This window comes from Ixodes scapularis, unplaced genomic scaffold (assembly GCF_016920785.2).
Source record: "Ixodes scapularis isolate PalLabHiFi unplaced genomic scaffold, ASM1692078v2 PGA_scaffold4__175_contigs__length_147842914, whole genome shotgun sequence".
Lineage (NCBI taxonomy): Eukaryota > Metazoa > Arthropoda > Arachnida > Ixodida > Ixodidae > Ixodes > Ixodes scapularis.
In genome coordinates this window covers 11,548,750-11,567,588 of record NW_024609879.1, presented here as the reverse complement: position 1 = coordinate 11,567,588, position 18,839 = coordinate 11,548,750, and the positions used below count along the sequence as shown (strand labels likewise).

The window sequence follows — 18,839 nt, the reverse complement described above, 5'->3', positions numbered from 1 at the left end:
AAAGTAGCCCAGGCTGCTTGACGCTGGGCAACAAGAGCTGAGAACTCCCAACTGAGATGGTGAAATTTCGGGAGGGCATCTGGGTCTTTGCATCTCTGGCAACGAGGTTCCGGTGGGACATAGTAAGGGTCAAGTTTACGTTGCCGGGTCAGCTCGAAGCGATAGACATGATGAGGCTTGACCACTCCACCTGTCCTAAAGCGTCAAAACAGGACCATTTGGTGCCTACGAAACGTGTTTTCAGGCATTGGAAACTGTTCTGGGGTCCAAGGGTCGTCGAGTCGGCGTTTCCAGTCCTGACGGACGAGGCAAACAGCATCGACTGTATCGTACACGTAGGCATCGTCTTCGGGAAACTGGTCATGGTTGGGTGACGTGGGAGGCAGCAGTAAGGTCCACTGGGAGAAGGGGAAATCTCTATACAGCTCCTCCAATGCAGCCTTGTGGGCCTTCTCGTTGCCGGCAATACCCTAATGTCCTTGGACCCAGCGTATACTCACTCGGATGCTTCGATGGCGGTACAGGCGATGTGCAGTGTCGTAAATAGCGGCGATTGTCGGACTCGATATCAGCAGATGCGTCTTAAGCGCGCGAATCGTGCTCTGGAAGTTCGTGAACACCGTAAGCGTGCCGGGCTCTGGATTCCTGACCTCATCCGCGCGGGCGGGGGGGGGGGGGGGGGGGGGGGGCGAGGAGCACGGAGCGGGCTTAGGCTTGTTCGGGCGATGGAAGGGTCATGTTGGTGTTTGCAACAACGATAGGATCACACCCTTGCCACTGACTCTGCTGTCCTCCCAGCTGGCTCCGGGTCCTCTTGAATGTAGCGTATGCAGCCTGCAACAAAAAATTTAATTACTGATTTTGTTTGTCGGCTAACATCATTTTTCAAGAGAAAAGCCATACCTCATGCTCCAAGTGAAATGCATACTATGCTCTGTTTCACCTTATGATGTACCGCAGGAAAGGCTGCAAGCGCGAGCTCCTTGCTCTGGGGCACACCTCGGCGGCACAAGCTCTCGTGAGTTAAGAGCGTCTGCCAACGCTATAAGCTCGCGCTTCTAGCCTTCGCTGCGGTACAACATAAGGTGAAACGAAGTATAGTGTACTGCAGAAACACAAGGTAAATGCAAAAATAGCTGCAAAAATGTGCGAAATCTGAATCCTGAACAAGTGTTCTTTGAGCGATGAATGCAGTGGCTTATAAAATAAAATATGTTTAATTCAATTTCAGCATGCTGCATTGAATATAGAATGAATAACAAAGGTAGGGACAGCCTTGCAATCTGCTTACCTCCAGTGTGTTCTCTGATCAGGCACCAGGGACATCCAAAATACCCCAGTACAGTACGTGATTTTGCACAGCTGCACGTGCAGGGGCATCTGCACAGCAGCAGAGGAGGTGCACTTTTGAAGTGTGGTTGACTGTTCCGCACGTCCACTGAATTGGCTCCACGTCCACCAACACATCGGCAAACTTGCTCATGAACTGCAGCATGTTGGGATGCTTCTTCCCACACCATAATCCAGCGAGCGTTGTGTTGGTGAACCTTTTCTCGGGTGAAAGCTCACTGACCGTAAACTGGATTAACCAGATTGAGGAGTTGGAGGACTTGAACACCGGGCTCCCATCGGTGTTGACAGTTAACGTCAGGTCACCCGTCTTTAGCTCGCCGGTCTCTTTGAGGCTCCGGTACGCACAACCGCTGGTTATGTCCTTCACGTCTGGGCTGTCCGCAAGTGTCTCAAGGAGAGTGAGGTGTTCGCTGAGAGCTTGCTTGGTTTTGGATATGACATGTTTAACCTGCTCCCGCACATTCAGGTTCGTGAAGTAGCTCCCAGCCTTGAGAACTGCATCACCATCAGCAGAGCCCTGGCACATGGCACATGTTAAGTTCCCCGACTGGTCAGGCTCAAGCAATCCAGTGAGTAGAAACATTTCTTTAATACAACCGAAGTTTTTCGAGCCCACAACTTTCGGAACAGGTATTTAGTACCTGGAAGAACATCCTCCTCCTGTCCAAACATTTTGTTTACCACTTTAGGGATGTCATCCAACGCAGTCCACGTAAAATTCTGGGCGTGAACAAGAGACATAAGCATTGCGACGGCAGATGCTGTGGTTGTGCTCGAGTGGGGTACGGTCGAAGTGCCGAAATGGGCGAAACACTGCTCAATCAGCTCATCGTCCGTGGTGACGGACACAAAGTCACGTGGACAGCTGCTTTCCCACGCGAAGGTGTCATCTTCCGACGCGAAGGTGTCATCTTCCGACTTGAAGGGGCCATCCTCCGACAGATTGTTGTCTTCCGACATGTTTCCTTTGAAGTCTGACAGCAAGTGTATATCTTCACCTCCTCCTCCCCACTGCTGTTTCTCATCGGACGCGGTCAGGTCACCGTCGGACGCTGGCGTGCCCTCTTGGGGTGTGTCGGTGCTCGAGGTCGAACGGCGAGTCAGCTCGGGCGACAGGTTCGGTGAAGTTGCTGAACTTGGAGCAGACGTGGACATCCGCGCTGTCTTCTGGTAGTGCAGTGTAGACTTTGGCACAATGTATTCTGTACCTTTTTCGATATATATCTGCCTTCGGTTCGGTCGGCCGTCGACTTCCATCGTGAAAGAACCGAGACGAGGCGACGACGCTCAACAATTCGCGCAGGGAGTTCATACGTAACAAAAACTCATTTCGGCGCGAAGTCAAGAGGGCGAGCTGGGCGTGCGACGAGCCCGTATTGATAAATAGATAATGGGATGCAAAGATGAAAGTTAACAATCCAGAAAATCAAGAGCACAGACAGAGGTGGGGCGAGATTCAACAAAGAACTCGCGAAAACGAAACAAGGTTCCGCAACGAATCAACGTAAACCACCGAGAACAAGATGCATAAGACGAGGTTCCCCGACGAGTGCAAATAAACAATGGAGGTCAAATTCACGACAAAATGAAACGAGGTTCTGTGATGAGTGGAAATCCAACGATCGAGAACACGAAGCACAAGAGCACAAAATGAGGTGCTCCGACGAGAGAGTCGAGAACGGGAAAACAAAACGAGGTACCGCGATGAGTCAAAATCACCAATCAAGAACAGAGGTTCCGCGATGAGTCAAATTCAACGAACGCAAACAAGCAGCAGAGCACAAGATGCGGTTCAGCAACGATCACGACGGGTGACTCCTCTGGCGACCTGACTGGCAGGTCCAGAAACTGCGACAACACAAAACCGAAACTAAGAATTGAGTAATTAGAGAAGTCAATTTGTTTATAACAAACATCCGCGCTGCAAAGATATAACCACGATGGGTTTTTGACTAAAGGAACTTCAGATTCCACAAGATATCTTACTGTTACTTTAAGAAGGTTGTTATTTTTTAACTAAATACAGTCAACATTAGCTACGGCCAATTTTGGCTACTGCTATGACTATGGATAACTAAACCCGACGCGTCCCTCCCTTAATTGCTTCCTCGTCCCGAAACTTCCCGCGCGTCACAATCTTTCTAGTTTTTGCTCAGTAAGTGTTGTTCTTTTAGTTTTTAGATATAATATTTGGGGATTTCGTTTCGTAGTTGTGTTTATTAACGTGTCTTATTTTCTTTTTTTTTATATATTTTTTTATATTTTATACTTTTGTTCCCCGACCGTGAGCATGTTTGCGTACGTGCGGTACGAGGACAAGCACAGAGCTATAGTTCCTATCTCTAAAATTAAACGGTTTACACCGGAGGATGTATAAGATTTTAATCATAAAAAGACGAAGATGGTCTTTTGGATGGCCGAGAACGGCACCCAGCGCGGCTTCTACAAGGGAAAGATCCTCAAACTCGGAGGTAAGTTGCTTTATGTTAAATGCCTGCGGGCAGGGCTTTGAAGTTTCAGCGTTCACCAGAATTTTGTATGCATTTTTTACTGATTTTTGGAGTGGTAATAAAAAGGCTGTGTCTACAGTGCCGTCCCACGGCACTCCAATCGCGCCCACAATTCCCGTCCGACAGTCGGACGGCGCGTGTATCACTGGGAAACTCGTTAACACACCTCACGCCGCTTCACCTGCGTTCAAGCCGCTTCGCGGCGACAGTATACGGCTGCTAATTACTAAACTATTGGCCCATTTCGCACCGTCATACAGGCCGCTTCGCGGCGTCCAGCCGGCAAAACAAGCACCATTTCGTTCAGCGAAATTTTGGCGACAACTGACCAACTAAATGGTATGAGACTCCCTTTCCAGAGGTGCAATGGGAGACGGTGGGCTTGAGTTGTCGGCTGGACGGCGTGGACTAGCAGCCCCAGACTGTCGCCGCAAGGCGGCGTGAACGCAGGCGGGGGGGTTGGTTAATGCGCTCCGCAGTGATACACGCGCCAACCTAAAAGGGTGACCGAAATTGCACGAGCTCTCCGCGTCGTGCGTATATACATTTCCAGTCGAGATGCACGACGTAGTACGTATAGCTTTACTCATAGTTAATATTTGGCTCCCTATCGTCCTGCGACGTTTCGTCGACAACGCATTTGAGTTTTGCAGCTATAGTTGTAAAAGAAAATATGTTGTCTAAGAAAAGTACCCCTGTTATTTTTGGATCTGACCCTGGGTCCACTCCGTTGGAAACAACCGCATTACCACAGAGCTACGCCACACATTGGGGAGCCCTTTTCGACAATCCATTTTATATACAGCATTAATTTTTTTTTGCATAATTAATTTTTGAATTTGCTAAAAGCTGGCTCGTGATTCCCTGGGGTGCGTTTACCCAAGCGCCCCCCTCTTCCCCCGTAAACCTGGCGAGAAGCACAAAGTTTCGCATGGTGCGTATGCAGAGAGCAAGTCGCCTGCTCCTTGCGCAGGAGTTGCGGGGACGTCAGAACGACACTCAGCTCTGATTGACTTTGATTGAAAGAAATAACGGGTAGACCGATTCGAGACGCCTTGAGGTCTATCCACTATTTTTTTCGATCAGTCAATAAGAGCTCGGAGTCCTGACATCATCATAACTCCTGCGCTAGAAGCAGACGAACTTTCGTTTTGCATAGCCATTTCTGGTCGCGGTGCATGACATAGTCTGTATAGCATATTACTATCACTTGATGTTATGTACTCATAAAGGGTGTCCCCGCCCGCCCCCCCCCCCCTCCCACACACAGACACATACAAAAAAAAGCTTTTGTTTTACCGCAAAAATAAGCTACTCATCGCCGAACGCCCAATTTCCACTCAAGTTTAGTTCCAGCGCTTCAGGCCAGGTGATAAAATTTTGGAACTACCCGCCTGCTGAGTTTCAGGCATGCACATTAGAATTACATTTTTGCAAGCTACGTGAGGTGGTAACTTCCTTACAGTGGCATAGATAGGAATTTTTTTGTTGTTGTGGGTGGGTGGGGGGGGGGGGGGGGTGGGGGGGGGTACGGCAGGTCAAATGCATGTGTATGAAAAAGGGTCGTCTGGATTTGGGGGGGGGGGGGGGGGATCGGTGGCCGAGTGGGCTGAAGCGCACACCCAGCTCGACGCGCGTGGAGCGAAAGCTCGCGCTGCAGAACCCAGGGATCCTGGGCTGGAGCCCCACCCCTGCCCGTTTCGATCTGGATGATCTTTGTACCGGCGTGCGGTCCTGTATCACTACTGCGTGGTGCACGTTAAAGACACCAGGCTAGCGGTTGTACTGCACTGGCTAAATTGCTCATCTACAGCGTGTGACTCGTCGCAACTTTAATGGCTGACCAACTACACGCTGTATAAATATCCCCACAACCCATTTTTTTTTGGCTGGATTATGAGGGGGGGGGAGGGGGGGTTGCTGAAGCACCATAAGCTTCCCCCCTTGCTATACCACTGACTTCATATGCTCGCGTCCTGTTCATAGTATCGTGCTGTGGTTCTGGGCTGGCCAGAAGAAGTACTGTAGCTCACAGTGCCATGCTAGATGTGCTTTATGGGTAGCTTTTCAATAAGAACTTTGCAAATGTGAACTCCCCCAATGCAGTTAACCCATTCTTGGCTGGATATCATCTGTTTCATTTGTGTCTTGCTCATTAATACACACCACTTCTGTAGTATTCAGTTTACATAATTGCTATTGATTTAAACATACGTTACACACTGTATTATTATTCATGTGTAAGAAAACTATTCTTTGCTTCAGAAACCAAAGACTTGCTACTTCGGGCGATGGTGAAGGGGAGGCTGGCATTGCCACGTGTCATTTATGACCCAGGAGAAGAACAGCCAGCAGAGGTAATTCAGTGCAATATGTTGTCTATAAGAGCTGTAATGATACATTCACACTGGAAGTAGATCGGCAACCGCAAAGCAGATCTGCACGTTTTCAACCGCAATTAAGCGGCTGGAATTGTGCAGTTGAGGTGCGTTTTTGCCAACCGCTTCGTGACAAAGTCCTTCCAACCACATTCGTGAACTGCAAAGCGGCAACCAACTGCAACGTGATGCTGACGTGACGTCAGTGACTTTCGAAGCGAAATGGCACCCTTCGCTGCTGAGGCATCCTATGCGCTGTAGTTCTAGCATTGCAGCAGGCTATTCAGCGAAGAAACATGATGTTCAAGTCCATCATTTGAATCTGCTGCGAAGATAATTGACTCGTAATCTTAACTGGTTTCTGGTTTGGGTAATTCGAGCTGTTTATTATTTAGGGTGCCAAAGCCTGTCGCTGCGCTGCCTTGTTCGTCTTTGCCCGTTGAACATCAAAGCCCGCCTCCAATCACCCGAAGTTGCAGCTTCTGTACCTACCTCGGCATTCGCATAAACTGCTGAAAGCTTTTGATACCAAGCATCACAACCTCGAAGGCTGATAGAGATGCCGTGAACGTAATTGCGTAGCGCACACACTATCGCGGAACTGGCGGGACATCCAAGATAACTGTGCTAGCTTAATGTGTGATGTTTCTACCACCAAAAGGAATAAAGGAAATCTACTCAAGAAATCAAGTGTATACATACCAGACTATCCACAGGTAATCCATGTGGCGTTTATATGAGCTTAAAGGGGCACTAAAGAGGGTTTTGTGATTGTTCTTGGTAATAACTGATTCTACGGGCACCATGCATCCTAAAAATTCAAAAATTAAAATCATGCACGATTGTAATTTTTGGAATTTTAGGATGCTTAGGGCTCGTAAAACCCTGTTTAGTGCCCTTTTAATATAAACAAACAGCAGCCTCGATCGACGTGTGAGTGACGAGAGGCGAGTCAGCCACCAAACATGCCACTAGCCAGTCACATTTCCTGCACCACACATTTCCCGCACTACTCCGAAAAATAAAAAAAAAGCGAACGAAAAGGCAGGTAAATCGGGCCCTCTTATCCCGAAAACAAGGTCAGCTATTCATGCAGGAAGGGTCCACTTTGAAGAAAAGGTCGGGTGCATCTTCTTTTGAGTCAGCAAGGCACACCTAGCTGGGCCTTGCCCGTGGGCGCAGTCGAAGGAATTGAAGATGTGGTTTTGCAGGTTCTTTTCTTTTTTTTTTTTTGCTACCTGAACTTGCGATGCATGTGTACCAAGTGCTGCAGCCTCTATAGCATGCAAACAGCCCCCCCCCCCCCCCCCCCCCAAAAAAAAAAAAAGATTTTTATATTTGGTTTTTGATTGTAAAACAAGGTTGCCGAACGCAAAACGCCAAAGATCACACATGATTGCCGAGGAATCACCAACCGCGTCTCTGTGTGTCTGAGCAGGGTTGCTCGCAAACCGCATCCATGACATGGTTTGCAAACTCGGATCAACCGCCAGTGTGAACGCAAGTGCTGCCCTAAAGGTCACTTTTGTTTCTCTCGGCATGTTTCCGGGCTGTTGGATTATTTCCTTCAGATGGTCAATAATACTTTTTTAAACACTGTTTTTAATTTTTTCTCCACTTTCTGAAATTGCCTCCACAGAGGTATGTGGCATTTATGTGCAATGAATACAATAAATGCAGTTTGCTGTGAATATGTTATTACAGGGGTGGCCAAACTGCAGCTCGAGAGCCGCATGTGACTCTTTGTGTGTTAAAGTATGGCTCGTGGCTCCCTTCCCCCCCCCCTCCCCCCCTCCACTTCCCCGCCTCCCTCCTGGTCACACAAGCACTTCCCCAAAAAGAGAAATGGAACATATCTTAAATCGAAAGACAGGTTGCGGTTTGGTGGACTTGAGCTACTGCTACTTTGCATACAGTTGAACTGCTTTTGACTCCGATATATTGAAAGGAGTTCGAGTTTCCTTTATTGCTCTGGATAAAAGTTTGAGCCCCCCCTGGCTCTGGGAAGTTTCGTGGCTTTGTTTGCAGCTCTTAGGCCGGGTCAGCCTGGCCAATCCAATGTTGTTACAACACAAGCTTGATGCACAGTTTTAAACCAAAAAAATGCACAGGGCTGCATTCATCAGCTGCTGTGATCTTTTGAGGGTGGTTGGCATGTGCCATGAAAAAAATGTCCTCTTTCAAAAAAAAAAAAACAGCCCTCTAATTCCAGCTAGACCAATTTAGTGTTTCTTAAATATAGAAACAACCTAATGAAACAAATTCATTTACACTAATGACCTCTGCCGGCCTACAATCCACGGTTGAGATAATTCAAACCCCAAACAGAGAAAATAAATAATTGTTTTGGAGAGACTTCCAGCCTTAAAAGCTCTAATAAAGTTGGGAACAATCTGATATAGCTGAGTACAAGGAATTAAGCACGAGAGGTTTTCTTTAATCCCTTGTTGCCTTCATTACTTCAGGATCAAGCTTCCCAACAACAGTTTTTTTGGAATAAGTTTTATTGTGTTTATTGTCGATGTTTTAGGATGAAGGCTCATGCTCAGGAACTGTTGCTGAGCTGCCACCGACATCCCAAGTCTCATCTCACAACCGTCGACATGACGGAGTGGATTTGGAGGGTAAGTGTATTTGCATTTGCCTTATTATGCACATATATTGTTATTACCGGTAAGAAGCAAACAGCTCATTTGTAGTTTTCCACTTATGCTGTGCCAAGAGGCATATCCAACGCAGCAGAAAAAATAGTACCTACATGTGTGGTAAGTTAATTTACTTATGCAGAGTCTGTTTTTGTACGAAAGAAATGCTCGATTTTCTACTACATCACACACTGCTGAACACTCCAATGAATTGCCAAAGCAGCACACACTTCACAAATAGCAGCTATGATGCAGGGATAGTAATGTGGCAAGAAAAACCAAAGATAGGACTGATAGTAAACTTGTTTGTTTGTATAAGCAGGCCCATAGGGTGCTAGCTGAGGAGGAACAGGCAAGCAGTGAAACCAGGAGATGACCGACGCATAATCCAAAGTCACAGAGCATTTTTATGAATATGTAAGGATGCATAATTCTTAAAATACTTAGCTTAAATTTTGTGTAGATACAGAATTTCATGTTTCTAGCCTTAAGAGTTACTTTTACTGGAGCAATCAAGATAAATGTATAGCAGAAGTTGTTACATTTATTTGTTTTGTCTTGCAGGTCCACCAATGGTTGCTGCAACATTGTATGAGGCTGAGCGATCAAAAAAGCGTACCCTTAAAGAAGAGGTGAAGCGCTTGAGACAAGAGCTGGACGAGGAGAGGAGGCATGCTCGCAACGTGCAGAAGGCACTAATGAGCAGACCACGTGAGTTTGTACTGTGCAGGTGGTTTTATTTTCAAAAAATCAGCATAAATATTTTCATGCCTTAACAAATCCTGTCTTAATAAACATAATTACCGCATGGCAAAACTTGTTGAATATGCAAGTTGACTTTCCTGCATTGCTTGGTGATGCATACTTTGAATGGGGAAGAGCAGTTTGCAATTTTTTCCCATGAGTAACACGCTTTTCCTCTACCGGGGAGAGGGCAGAGTAGTCTCGGGGAGGACAGATGTGCAGACAGAGCATGACGGGCAGTAATTTCGAGGGCAGCTAATTTGTGACAATGAATCTTGTATGAGTAAATCTGTGCCTTTGCATTTGCCCAGTGGTTAACTCTATCACACTCCTGAATGAAAAATTTTGCCAGTTCTTAAAGAAAATAGACCGAAAGGAAACAGAACTTTACAGAATTTTCTACATCCATACGAAGGGCGGGGGCGGGGGGGCCAAAAGTAATGAAAAGAAATTTCTGGAGGGCTAACTCTTCGTAGTACCAGCTTCCGCCGCTAGCAGTGCTTATGGCACCCCTTTTGAGTCAGTTTGCTGACCGGTGTCGTTTGCTAAAGTTCTAATAACATATTGTAAATTTTTTTTTTCGAGTCATTCGTCTTTTTTTTGCAATGTCAGATTTGAAGGAATAGCGTGAGGCCGTAAAATTGTGTTCTTTTTTTATGAAAACGGCAGCGGAAACATATTTTGCTTCAGACGGCTTACAAGGAAGATGCCGTGAAAAATTGCAAGTCTACAGGTGGTTTTCTCGCCTCAAGGCAGGTGAATTATTGATCGACGTGACGACCAACCTCGTTCAGGGCGACCCTCAACTGATGAAAACATTGAGAAAATTTGGGCATTGTTTACTCTTGAGTTTATTCCTCCTGGGGGTCTATGCAAGATGGCAAGACGAGGCGGGACGAAAGGACTGGTTGCCACCTGCTGCGATTGGTCAGTGCCATGCCACCGACCAATCGCAGCAGGTGGCGCCATCCCGGTCCCTTCGTCCCGCCGTCTTGTGTAGCCCCCTTGTGAAACTGTTAATCAGGTGCTTTACCTGGAAGTTTTGCGACGCGTGCGCCACTCGGTGCGGTAGAAACACTGCGATTTGAGGGAAAGGGGGAAGTGGTGGTTCCATTACTACAATGCCCCAGCACACACTGCCCTGTTGATGAAACAGCTTTTTAACAAAAATGGTGTGACATTGCTTCCCCCCTCCCCCCATTCACCAGACCTTCTCACCTTGTAATTTTTTTCTGTTTGACCATATGAAGAAAGTTCTGAAAGGAAAACTTTTTGTGAATGTGGAAGGTCCTTGAAATGAAACATTGCAAAAATCGAGGAATACTTTTTAAGCACTCGGGGAAAATAAATTTACAACATACCGCTAGAAATTTAGCAGACGACGCTGGTTGGCAGACTGACTCGGAAAGGGAGCCGATAAGCGCTGCTAGCGGCGGAAGCTGGTACTACGAACGGCCGCCCTCCATAAATTTATTCTGGTTACTTTTGGGTCCCTTCTTGTATGTTCTCCCCTCCCGTAGGTACTATAGTCACTGGTAACTTAAGGAGTGAGCCATACTGAATGCCAAGCCTCTTATTGTCACACTATACCCAATATGATAGCATCATTAGCCATAAGAATGCCAAAGAATTAATCATGAAGCATGAACATAATAGGTGACGCCCTGAATTTTTTAAGCTGGCCGTGACAAAGCACAAACTTAAAACTCGACAGAGTGCCCATGCAGCAGTTGGACAAATATTGTATTACAGAGTGGGGCTACTACACGAGTAAGTGTGATGCTTGACGACAATAGAGGCACCAGCTGAGCCTGTGTAGATTAATACTTGGGGATATGCTTTGAAGCGACTGCAGGAGCGGAGTTGCCCTCTGCCAAGGCAAGCCGTCCTTCCGGCCCTCCTCTGGCTACTAGTGTTCGAGGAGGCTTGCCAGCTGGAGCAGGCTGCCCCCGAGCACGGGTGCACTCTTCTGCACCAGGGGCACGGAGGTCTCTCGTGCTGCCAGTTCTACAGGAAGACATTCCAGTCCACGATCCCCTTCCCTCCCTGGACCTGGAAGAGCTGGCGCACCCCGTGCCTCTGCCTCTGTGCTTGGCAGAGGAGCCACGTCACAACGAGGGGACCCGACCCATTGGAGCACTAGCTGGAGCGATGGGCTCCTTGGACCAGAGCCCCAGTTTGCCAACCCCTCCTGTCAGGGTGCCGGCTGCGGACCCCGTGCCGGCTGTGGACCCCGTGCCGGCTGTGGACCCCGTGCCGGCTGTGGACCCCGTGCCGGCTGTTGACTCCGTTCCGGTAGGTTGATCACGATTATAGACACTGCTGTCACGTTTATTTGCAACTTTTGAGTCATACATCTGCAACACTGCTAATTAGCTGTTCAGTCTGAAACAAAGAATGCCAGTGGTGGAAAAATGATGTCGGCTGTTTCAATTGAAACATCCCACAAGCATGGTCTACAACAGAGATTTTTAACCATCACTGTTTTGCGGACCTTTTGTGGTTCGGCGTAGATAATGGAGGGCTCCATTCGTGGTGAGGGGAGGGGAAAGGTATAGATTAATTATAATAATGATTTCATAAATGGATATAACTAATTGCTAGAGTGAAGTAGACCTCCCTTATTTATATACACACGAGAAAACTGGCCGGAAAACTGAAAATTTTCTTCTCGACCTGAAAAAAGACAACCTTTATCGCCGGGCTTGACTGATGAGGCAGGGCTTCACGGACCCCTAGAAAGCCTTCGCGGACCCCAAGTTGTCTGCGGAACCCCATTTAAGAACCATTGGTCCACAAGATCATCACCCTCCACATACCACGTGGGCGTGAGGATTTCTTTCTGAGAAATTTGGACAAAACAATCCCATTGGTGCATTTAGGAAACCAGTCTCTAACAATCACTCTCACGAACAAACCCAGCACTTTACAACACAAAAGTAATTGCCATTGTGTTCTTGTTGTCCCGTGTGCATATGCAGAGACTGATTGGTGTTTTTGTATGGCTGCAGCGTAAAGGAATATTGTTATAATGTTCCATATGCACAGCTTTTTTTCTGTGTCAGAGCTGAGAAAGGAAACACTATGGTGGTCAGTCCCAGGATATATGTTGTACCACACTGAGCTGCCACATGGAAGCATGCAAAGGCACGTGGTTGAGGCATTATGCAAGACAATATATCATCTATGGAAAAATGACTTATGATATTTGAGATTCGGACTTGCATGGTTGCAATGTATTCCTGGAGCTGAGTCCTAGAGATGATGCTGTCCATGTTTTAAATTGGCTTTCACTAGGAAAGAAAACAAGACCACCCAGCATGAGGGGAAGACTGTAGTGTTGTCACGCACCCTTTAATTAAATATTTCATAAATAGTTTGTAACCACTGAATGTCGCAGTTATACATTTTCAAGGGTTCCACTATAAACGCTTAATAATGCAGATATCAATGACGCGTGAAGTGACAAATGAGAGCAGGTAAAAACCTAGATTGTGGTTTAAAGAGGTAATGAAAAAAAAATGTGTCTGCCAGAACTTAATTTTTATATTCATTAAAAGTATTACGGTAAAATATTGGTCCTGCATTTTATTAACTGTGTTTAAGAACACATTTTTCTTTTAACTGTCCAAAACGACCATGCTCATGCTCCCCTCGGGAGCATGAGCAACAAAGCATCATGATAGCTATGTAAAAAGGTTGAATCAATATTCCACTTTATTCAATCTTCAAGTGATAAATTGGGAGTGAGGAAAGTATTGAGTTGTACATTGGTATTCTTGTATGAACTGTATGCCACTACATCATATGGTCACGGTACAGTTTCGATTTCAAGCACATCCACATCTCCTGTTGTTTGGTAACCATTGTAAATATGCTGCTTGTCTTGCCATGGCTGTCATTCGTTGTGGAACCTGATTGTGGATTACAATCATAATAAAACATAAAGTTAAGATATAAAAAAGTTGCAATTTCAAGAGTATTCCCCCTGAACTTTGCAAGGTCAGTAGGTAGAAGGGATATGCACGCGTGACCTTTCGATTATCAGCACATGCTTTTTCGTGCCGCTTGTTTTTCGGGGTTAGCCATAGGTAAGTCGCACAACTGGCAGTTGTGACTTTTTCATCAATTTAAATTTACCAGTCTTCCTCAACAGCAACTTGACATGCTAATCCTGCAAAATCAATTTATTTCGCTTACATTTCCAGCCAGTGGCGTAGCCAGGGGGAAACTTATAAGGCTTCAACCCCCCCCCCCCCAAAAAAAAAAAAAAAAAAACAGCTTACCTTTTAGTATACACATGCCTTTTGACCTCCTCCCTTCCACACCTTAAGTCATGGGTATCTCCAGCCACCTTAGCCCCCTCTGAAAAAAATTCCTGGCTACACCAGTTTTTAGCCCTCTCATTCTTTTTCTGTAAGCAGATCAGCACTTTTCTGATCGGAGCGAGAACATATTCGCAGGTCACCATTTGACGGTCGTATCAGTATGCGGCTTGACCGATCCAAGTTGCAAAATATTCCCTCAGAAACTTTCCTATTAGCATGGCATATGGTAGCCCAAAGAACATTCAATGTCGGCGTACGGCTGGAAAACTAAAAGCCGACCGCGGTTCAATAGGCGGCGCTATAGCGGCTAGAGGTCAATGCGGTCGGCCATTTTAGAGTTATGTGAGCATAACATCAGATGTCAGACCGGACTCTGGCTTCGCCCATAGAGTCCGGGTCTAGGTCGCCATCTTTCACAGACAACGAAAATTTTCTATCAGTTACCTATCCTGACGTGTCTGTAGAACTATTGTGCCTGGAACACGTCTTTGAATGGTCTGTTTACCGTGTCCAAACAAGTGGTCCCTGATGATGTCATAGAAGTGCCATGCTGTTGCCGGTTGTGGCCCTGGCGGTGTCCCAGCAGCACTGGTGGATGTGGCAGACGCCTGTTATGCCACAGGTTGCTCTCCAGTGTCACAGTCCATGGAAGCTTCGGCAGCCACAAGTTGGGACGCCGTGACGACGGCGACACTCGCATTCGTTCATGCTTTTTGCATGCATTTCTATGACCAGCCACTAGGATTTCGACATGCAACAGCACGACACTTCGGCCTCTGTGACGTCATTTTTTGCCACTTCGAGACCACTTTTGATGTATGGGCAGCATAGGACACTAAACACAGCAGTCGGAGATGCGCTCCAGGCACCATAGTAGAACTCGGTGGGTAGCTCCCCGAAAAACTGAAATTAACTTTTTTGCACTAGTAAATGAATGTGGACGATTAAATGAATGAACGTCGGTTATGTAATGAAGGACAAGAATTTTAAATAGACATATAGTTCAGAACTTCGGAAAAGATTGTTTGACAGCTCCTTTAACAAACCACGCTCTTTCATTGTCCAATCTAGAGCCATGTCTAATCAAGTACCAAGGCGTTCCTGGTATGATGCAGTTGCCATGTAGTACAGAGCTGAGCACTATTCATCATGTGGTACATAACCATATGGAGCCGCATCCACTGAAAAGTATTCAAGCACTGCACATTCCATTGCACCATCACCATATCTTTCATTATTTTACTTCATTTGTTTATTTGTTTTTGGAAGGTGACTGAGACTAAAGGCATGATGTCTGACCAGATCTGTGCCCCCAAGAGGCACCTCATTTCATGTTTAGCCCTAAAAAGGAGTATCTGCTTACTTCCAAAATATTCAATCTGTAGGGATAACATTGCAATAATTCCTTTTATGCAGGCTAGAGGCATCAAGACCGCCCCAAAGACGAAGGAGGAGCACATCGCCGAGTCTGCGACAGACGCAAAGTTTGTAAAAGATGTTCTCCGTGCAACATGGACCGACAGGGAGCTTCGCAACAGAAGCCTATCGGGGGTTCCCTGTCGGCGATTTGTGAAGATGGAGAACGCCAAGAAGCCAAGGAAGGCCCTGACTCCCGAAAAAGTCTGCAGTATTCGTGGTATGTGCGAATGTGCTCAAATCTATCCGCATTAAACAAGCCAGGCATCAGAACTCGGGAGTGCAATGCTCTTGGTTATGGAAGACATGCTAGCAACCTGCTTGCTTGTTGTATTTCATCATGCTTGCTAAAGTAAGCAAATTAGTTGTTGCAAAGTATCTATTGTTTTAAAAAACATTTTAATTTCATTTCAAAGATATCAGGCTAAGAAGTTTATTGAAAAATGAGTGGGTGCTTCATCTGTGATAAAGCTGAGGTGAACAGAATGTGAGACGGAATATATTGTGCTATTAGTTACATTTTTATTTATTGCTTCTGTTGAAATTTTTTTACCCAAAACTTCAGTAGGAAGCAATATTTAATGGAAAATTCCGAATTCATGTGCAACATTATAACGAGATTTCCTGACTAAATTTCGCGGGGAAGTTGGTTAATTGCTGTACATACGCCAATCTTTGGTTTCTACCTTGTTTGTGAGGTTTAAACAGAGGCCTGCCCAGTTGAAGCATTACGGCCCTCCCTTCATTTCTCCTTCCGGCACTTTTAATAATATGGCACATTCTCAAAATAACAAGGTATGCAAGCATACCCGATTTACTCGCATATTTAAGTTCAATAATTTACCTGAAATGAACACTACCTAAAATAGTCAAAATAGCTGTAACTTCTGCCTTGCATGGTCGTGTAAATTTTTTTTTCAAAATAAGCTTTTGTTGTGCAAATATTTAGTGGTCATGCTAAAACATTAAAATTTATTGAACAGGTATTTTTTATAGAAGTGATGTCTGGGATAAAGACTACTTATAGTATATATGTACCAAGGCACGGCTCTGACGTTATGCCGCTGCTGTCACCAGAGCACAGGTGCATCACCTTACTCGAATCTGGTTTCTGTGCACGTGCAGTACTCACGTGTGGTGTGGACAAGCACCGACTTGTTTGCAAGCAGCGTGTTGGTCTATTTGCGACTCCAGCAAAACGGACGCCACCAAGCGAGAAAACCGGGAACCAGCCGGACCAGGTCGCTCCGCGCCCCTCCGCGTCTCTGGTGGCTTTCGGGGACACTTGTTGTCGGCGCGGTGGCGTACAGTGTAATTTCACAGATGTCCGAAAATTTCTTAAGTTTGCCTCAGTGTTCATTAGTGTGGTGAAACCTTAGTAGATTGTTTCCTCCCATCACGTGTTTGAAAGCCCCTCTACTTCACAGCCCACGGTCGCGTGCTTTCGATTTCTTGGATGGGGAGGAATCACGGAAAAACATTTTGATTTCTTGTCTTTCTCGAATCACGATAAGTGGTTTCTTTGTAAGGATGTAGAAAAGTGGACTGAGGACGACAGATGAGGTGTTTCACTGGGGGAACGCCAATTTTGCAGTCAAGTGAATGGGAAGGTTCGATAGCTGCTTTTCTTGAGTTTGGTTGTCTTTGGTTAACTTCAAGTTTGAGTTGGCTATTCATCTTGGCTGCTTTCGCCAATAAAGCCTCTGGACCACACTAAAACCTGAATTGAAATATGAGTATCAGCTGCTTAGTGGGGCGCCGGCGGGTTAATATGGTCCTTGGCTTAAGAAGCGCTTGCTTAATTTTCTTAATTTTTCTGCAGCCTGTGTTGTTGACCGAGCAGACGACTGCAGCTGTTTCTTAAACGCGGATACGCACAAAAGCTCGATTTCGCGGACAGATAAGTCGCATGGTCGAGGGATGCGAGTTAGCTGAAAATTACTATCGGTGGAACAATCCTGTAGTCACCGCCGCTTTCCTTAGATTAGTATATTACCGTCTCTCCGAGCATATAGTTTCGGTTTTGAACGAAATCTCCGAAACGAAAGTTTGGCATGAAAAGAACAAAAAACACAGAAAAAACAAAACTATGCTTTGCAACTTTATGTGCATCGGCTACACTTAACCGCCTCGGTTCAAACACCTATAAAATTGGGCATTAAACAAAAGAAAATCTGTTAAATTGAACGCGCCACCTGTTCAGGCAGCCCGGCCGAGTCGACGCGACCTGGACTCAGCCGCCATGTTTGTTTGGTGGTGGCGCCCCCTGTAGGTTGCTGGAGTCGCCAATATAGCTTGATGTGCTCGCTTTGCAAAATGGACCTTTTCCGAGAAGCGTTCTGCGCACGCGCGAGCGCCCGATGCCAAGCGGCGGAAGTCGGAACGAAAAATCGAGGAAATTCGGAAGGAGGCTGTATATCAGCGAGTAGAACGCGTAACTGCAGCATACATATAATTGTGTTACACAAAAAAAGAACGTCGACGGAAAGGAAAACACGACGTTTTGGTGGACGCCACGGCTCCTCTTCAAAGTGGCGTTGGGCAGGCGCCGCTGCTCAGAGAGCGAAGAAACTGGTAGCGTAGCTCCCATAATCGATTGGTAGCGCAGGTAGGTCACTTCCTCGATTTTTAATTCGTGCAGCCACCGCCCGGTGCCGTCGGTATGTGGAAAAGGTCCATTCCTTTATTTCTCCTCAAACTTTTTAAAAATTTCTGCTGACATTGGTACATTTTGTTCTGTTCAATGTTTTCAGCTGCCTTCTCCACCTTCGTTGGGGATGCCCCGAACAAGAAGCGGCGGCTAGGCCTAATGAACAAGTATGTGGCCACCTTCCTGCAAGACAAGGCCAACCAATGGAGAAAGCTGGAGGCCAAGTCTGCACTGCAGCTAGCAGCAGAGCAGCCACCAGCTCAGCAGCCGGCTACCCAGCAGCTGGCAACCCAGCAGCCTGCTGAGAGCGGGTAGACGTAGACTACTACCCAAGGGGGAACGAAGTGTGGGAGTATTTTGGCAAAATTAATGCTTTTTACTGAAGCCATATTTCCCCATGCACTTAAAATTCTCCCTGGCAACCTTCAATAAAGTTATTATGGTATATCCGAATTGGATTATTAAAACATTGAATGCCCCACAACATATAAAATAGCTAGGAATCAACAATGTATATAGAATGACTGGTGGAGTGGCATACACATGATAAATATAATATGCTTTCCTCTTTTTTCTATGTATACAGTTGAAACACATTTTTTATTACATGCATGAACTCAATTTTTCTATACCACCTTTTGATAAATTTAATAGACACAATCATCAATAATAAACTTATCCTACATCCAAGGCTCCATGGTGCCCCAAATTTCTTACGTTATGACGCTTCACTTTATTGTTTTCACACAAGATCTTGCAACTTCTCGTTCACATACAAGATCTTTGGTAGCTTCTTGTATCTGTACAAGATCTTG

At 46.0% G+C, this 18,839-nt stretch overlaps 1 protein-coding gene and 1 pseudogene across 1 annotated transcript; one reads left to right on the top strand and one right to left on the bottom strand.

The window, feature by feature from the left end:
* Positions 1–763: 763 nt before the first annotated feature.
* LOC115329340 lies at positions 764–2,610 on the bottom strand (annotated as a pseudogene).
* Positions 2,611–11,351: 8,741 nt separating this feature from the next.
* Positions 11,352–18,356, top strand: LOC115318111. Its single transcript, XM_040210400.1, has 4 exons — positions 11,352–11,400; positions 11,486–11,925; positions 15,375–15,594; positions 18,128–18,356. Exons 1-4 carry the CDS (start codon positions 11,352–11,354, stop codon positions 18,337–18,339), a joined length of 921 nt encoding a protein of 306 aa, XP_040066334.1. The 3' UTR covers positions 18,340–18,356.
* Positions 18,357–18,839: the final 483 nt, after the last annotated feature.

Coding starts and splice junctions, on each gene's coding strand:
- LOC115318111 (XM_040210400.1), top strand. CDS start 11,352: ATGCAGCAGTTGGACAAATATTGTATTACAGAGTGGGGCTACTACACG. Junction 11,926..15,374: donor CGGCTGTTGACTCCGTTCCG/GTAGGTTGATCA, acceptor CCTTTTATGCAG/GCTAGAGGCATCAAGACCGC. Junction 15,595..18,127: donor AAAAGTCTGCAGTATTCGTG/GTATGTGCGAAT, acceptor CAATGTTTTCAG/CTGCCTTCTCCACCTTCGTT.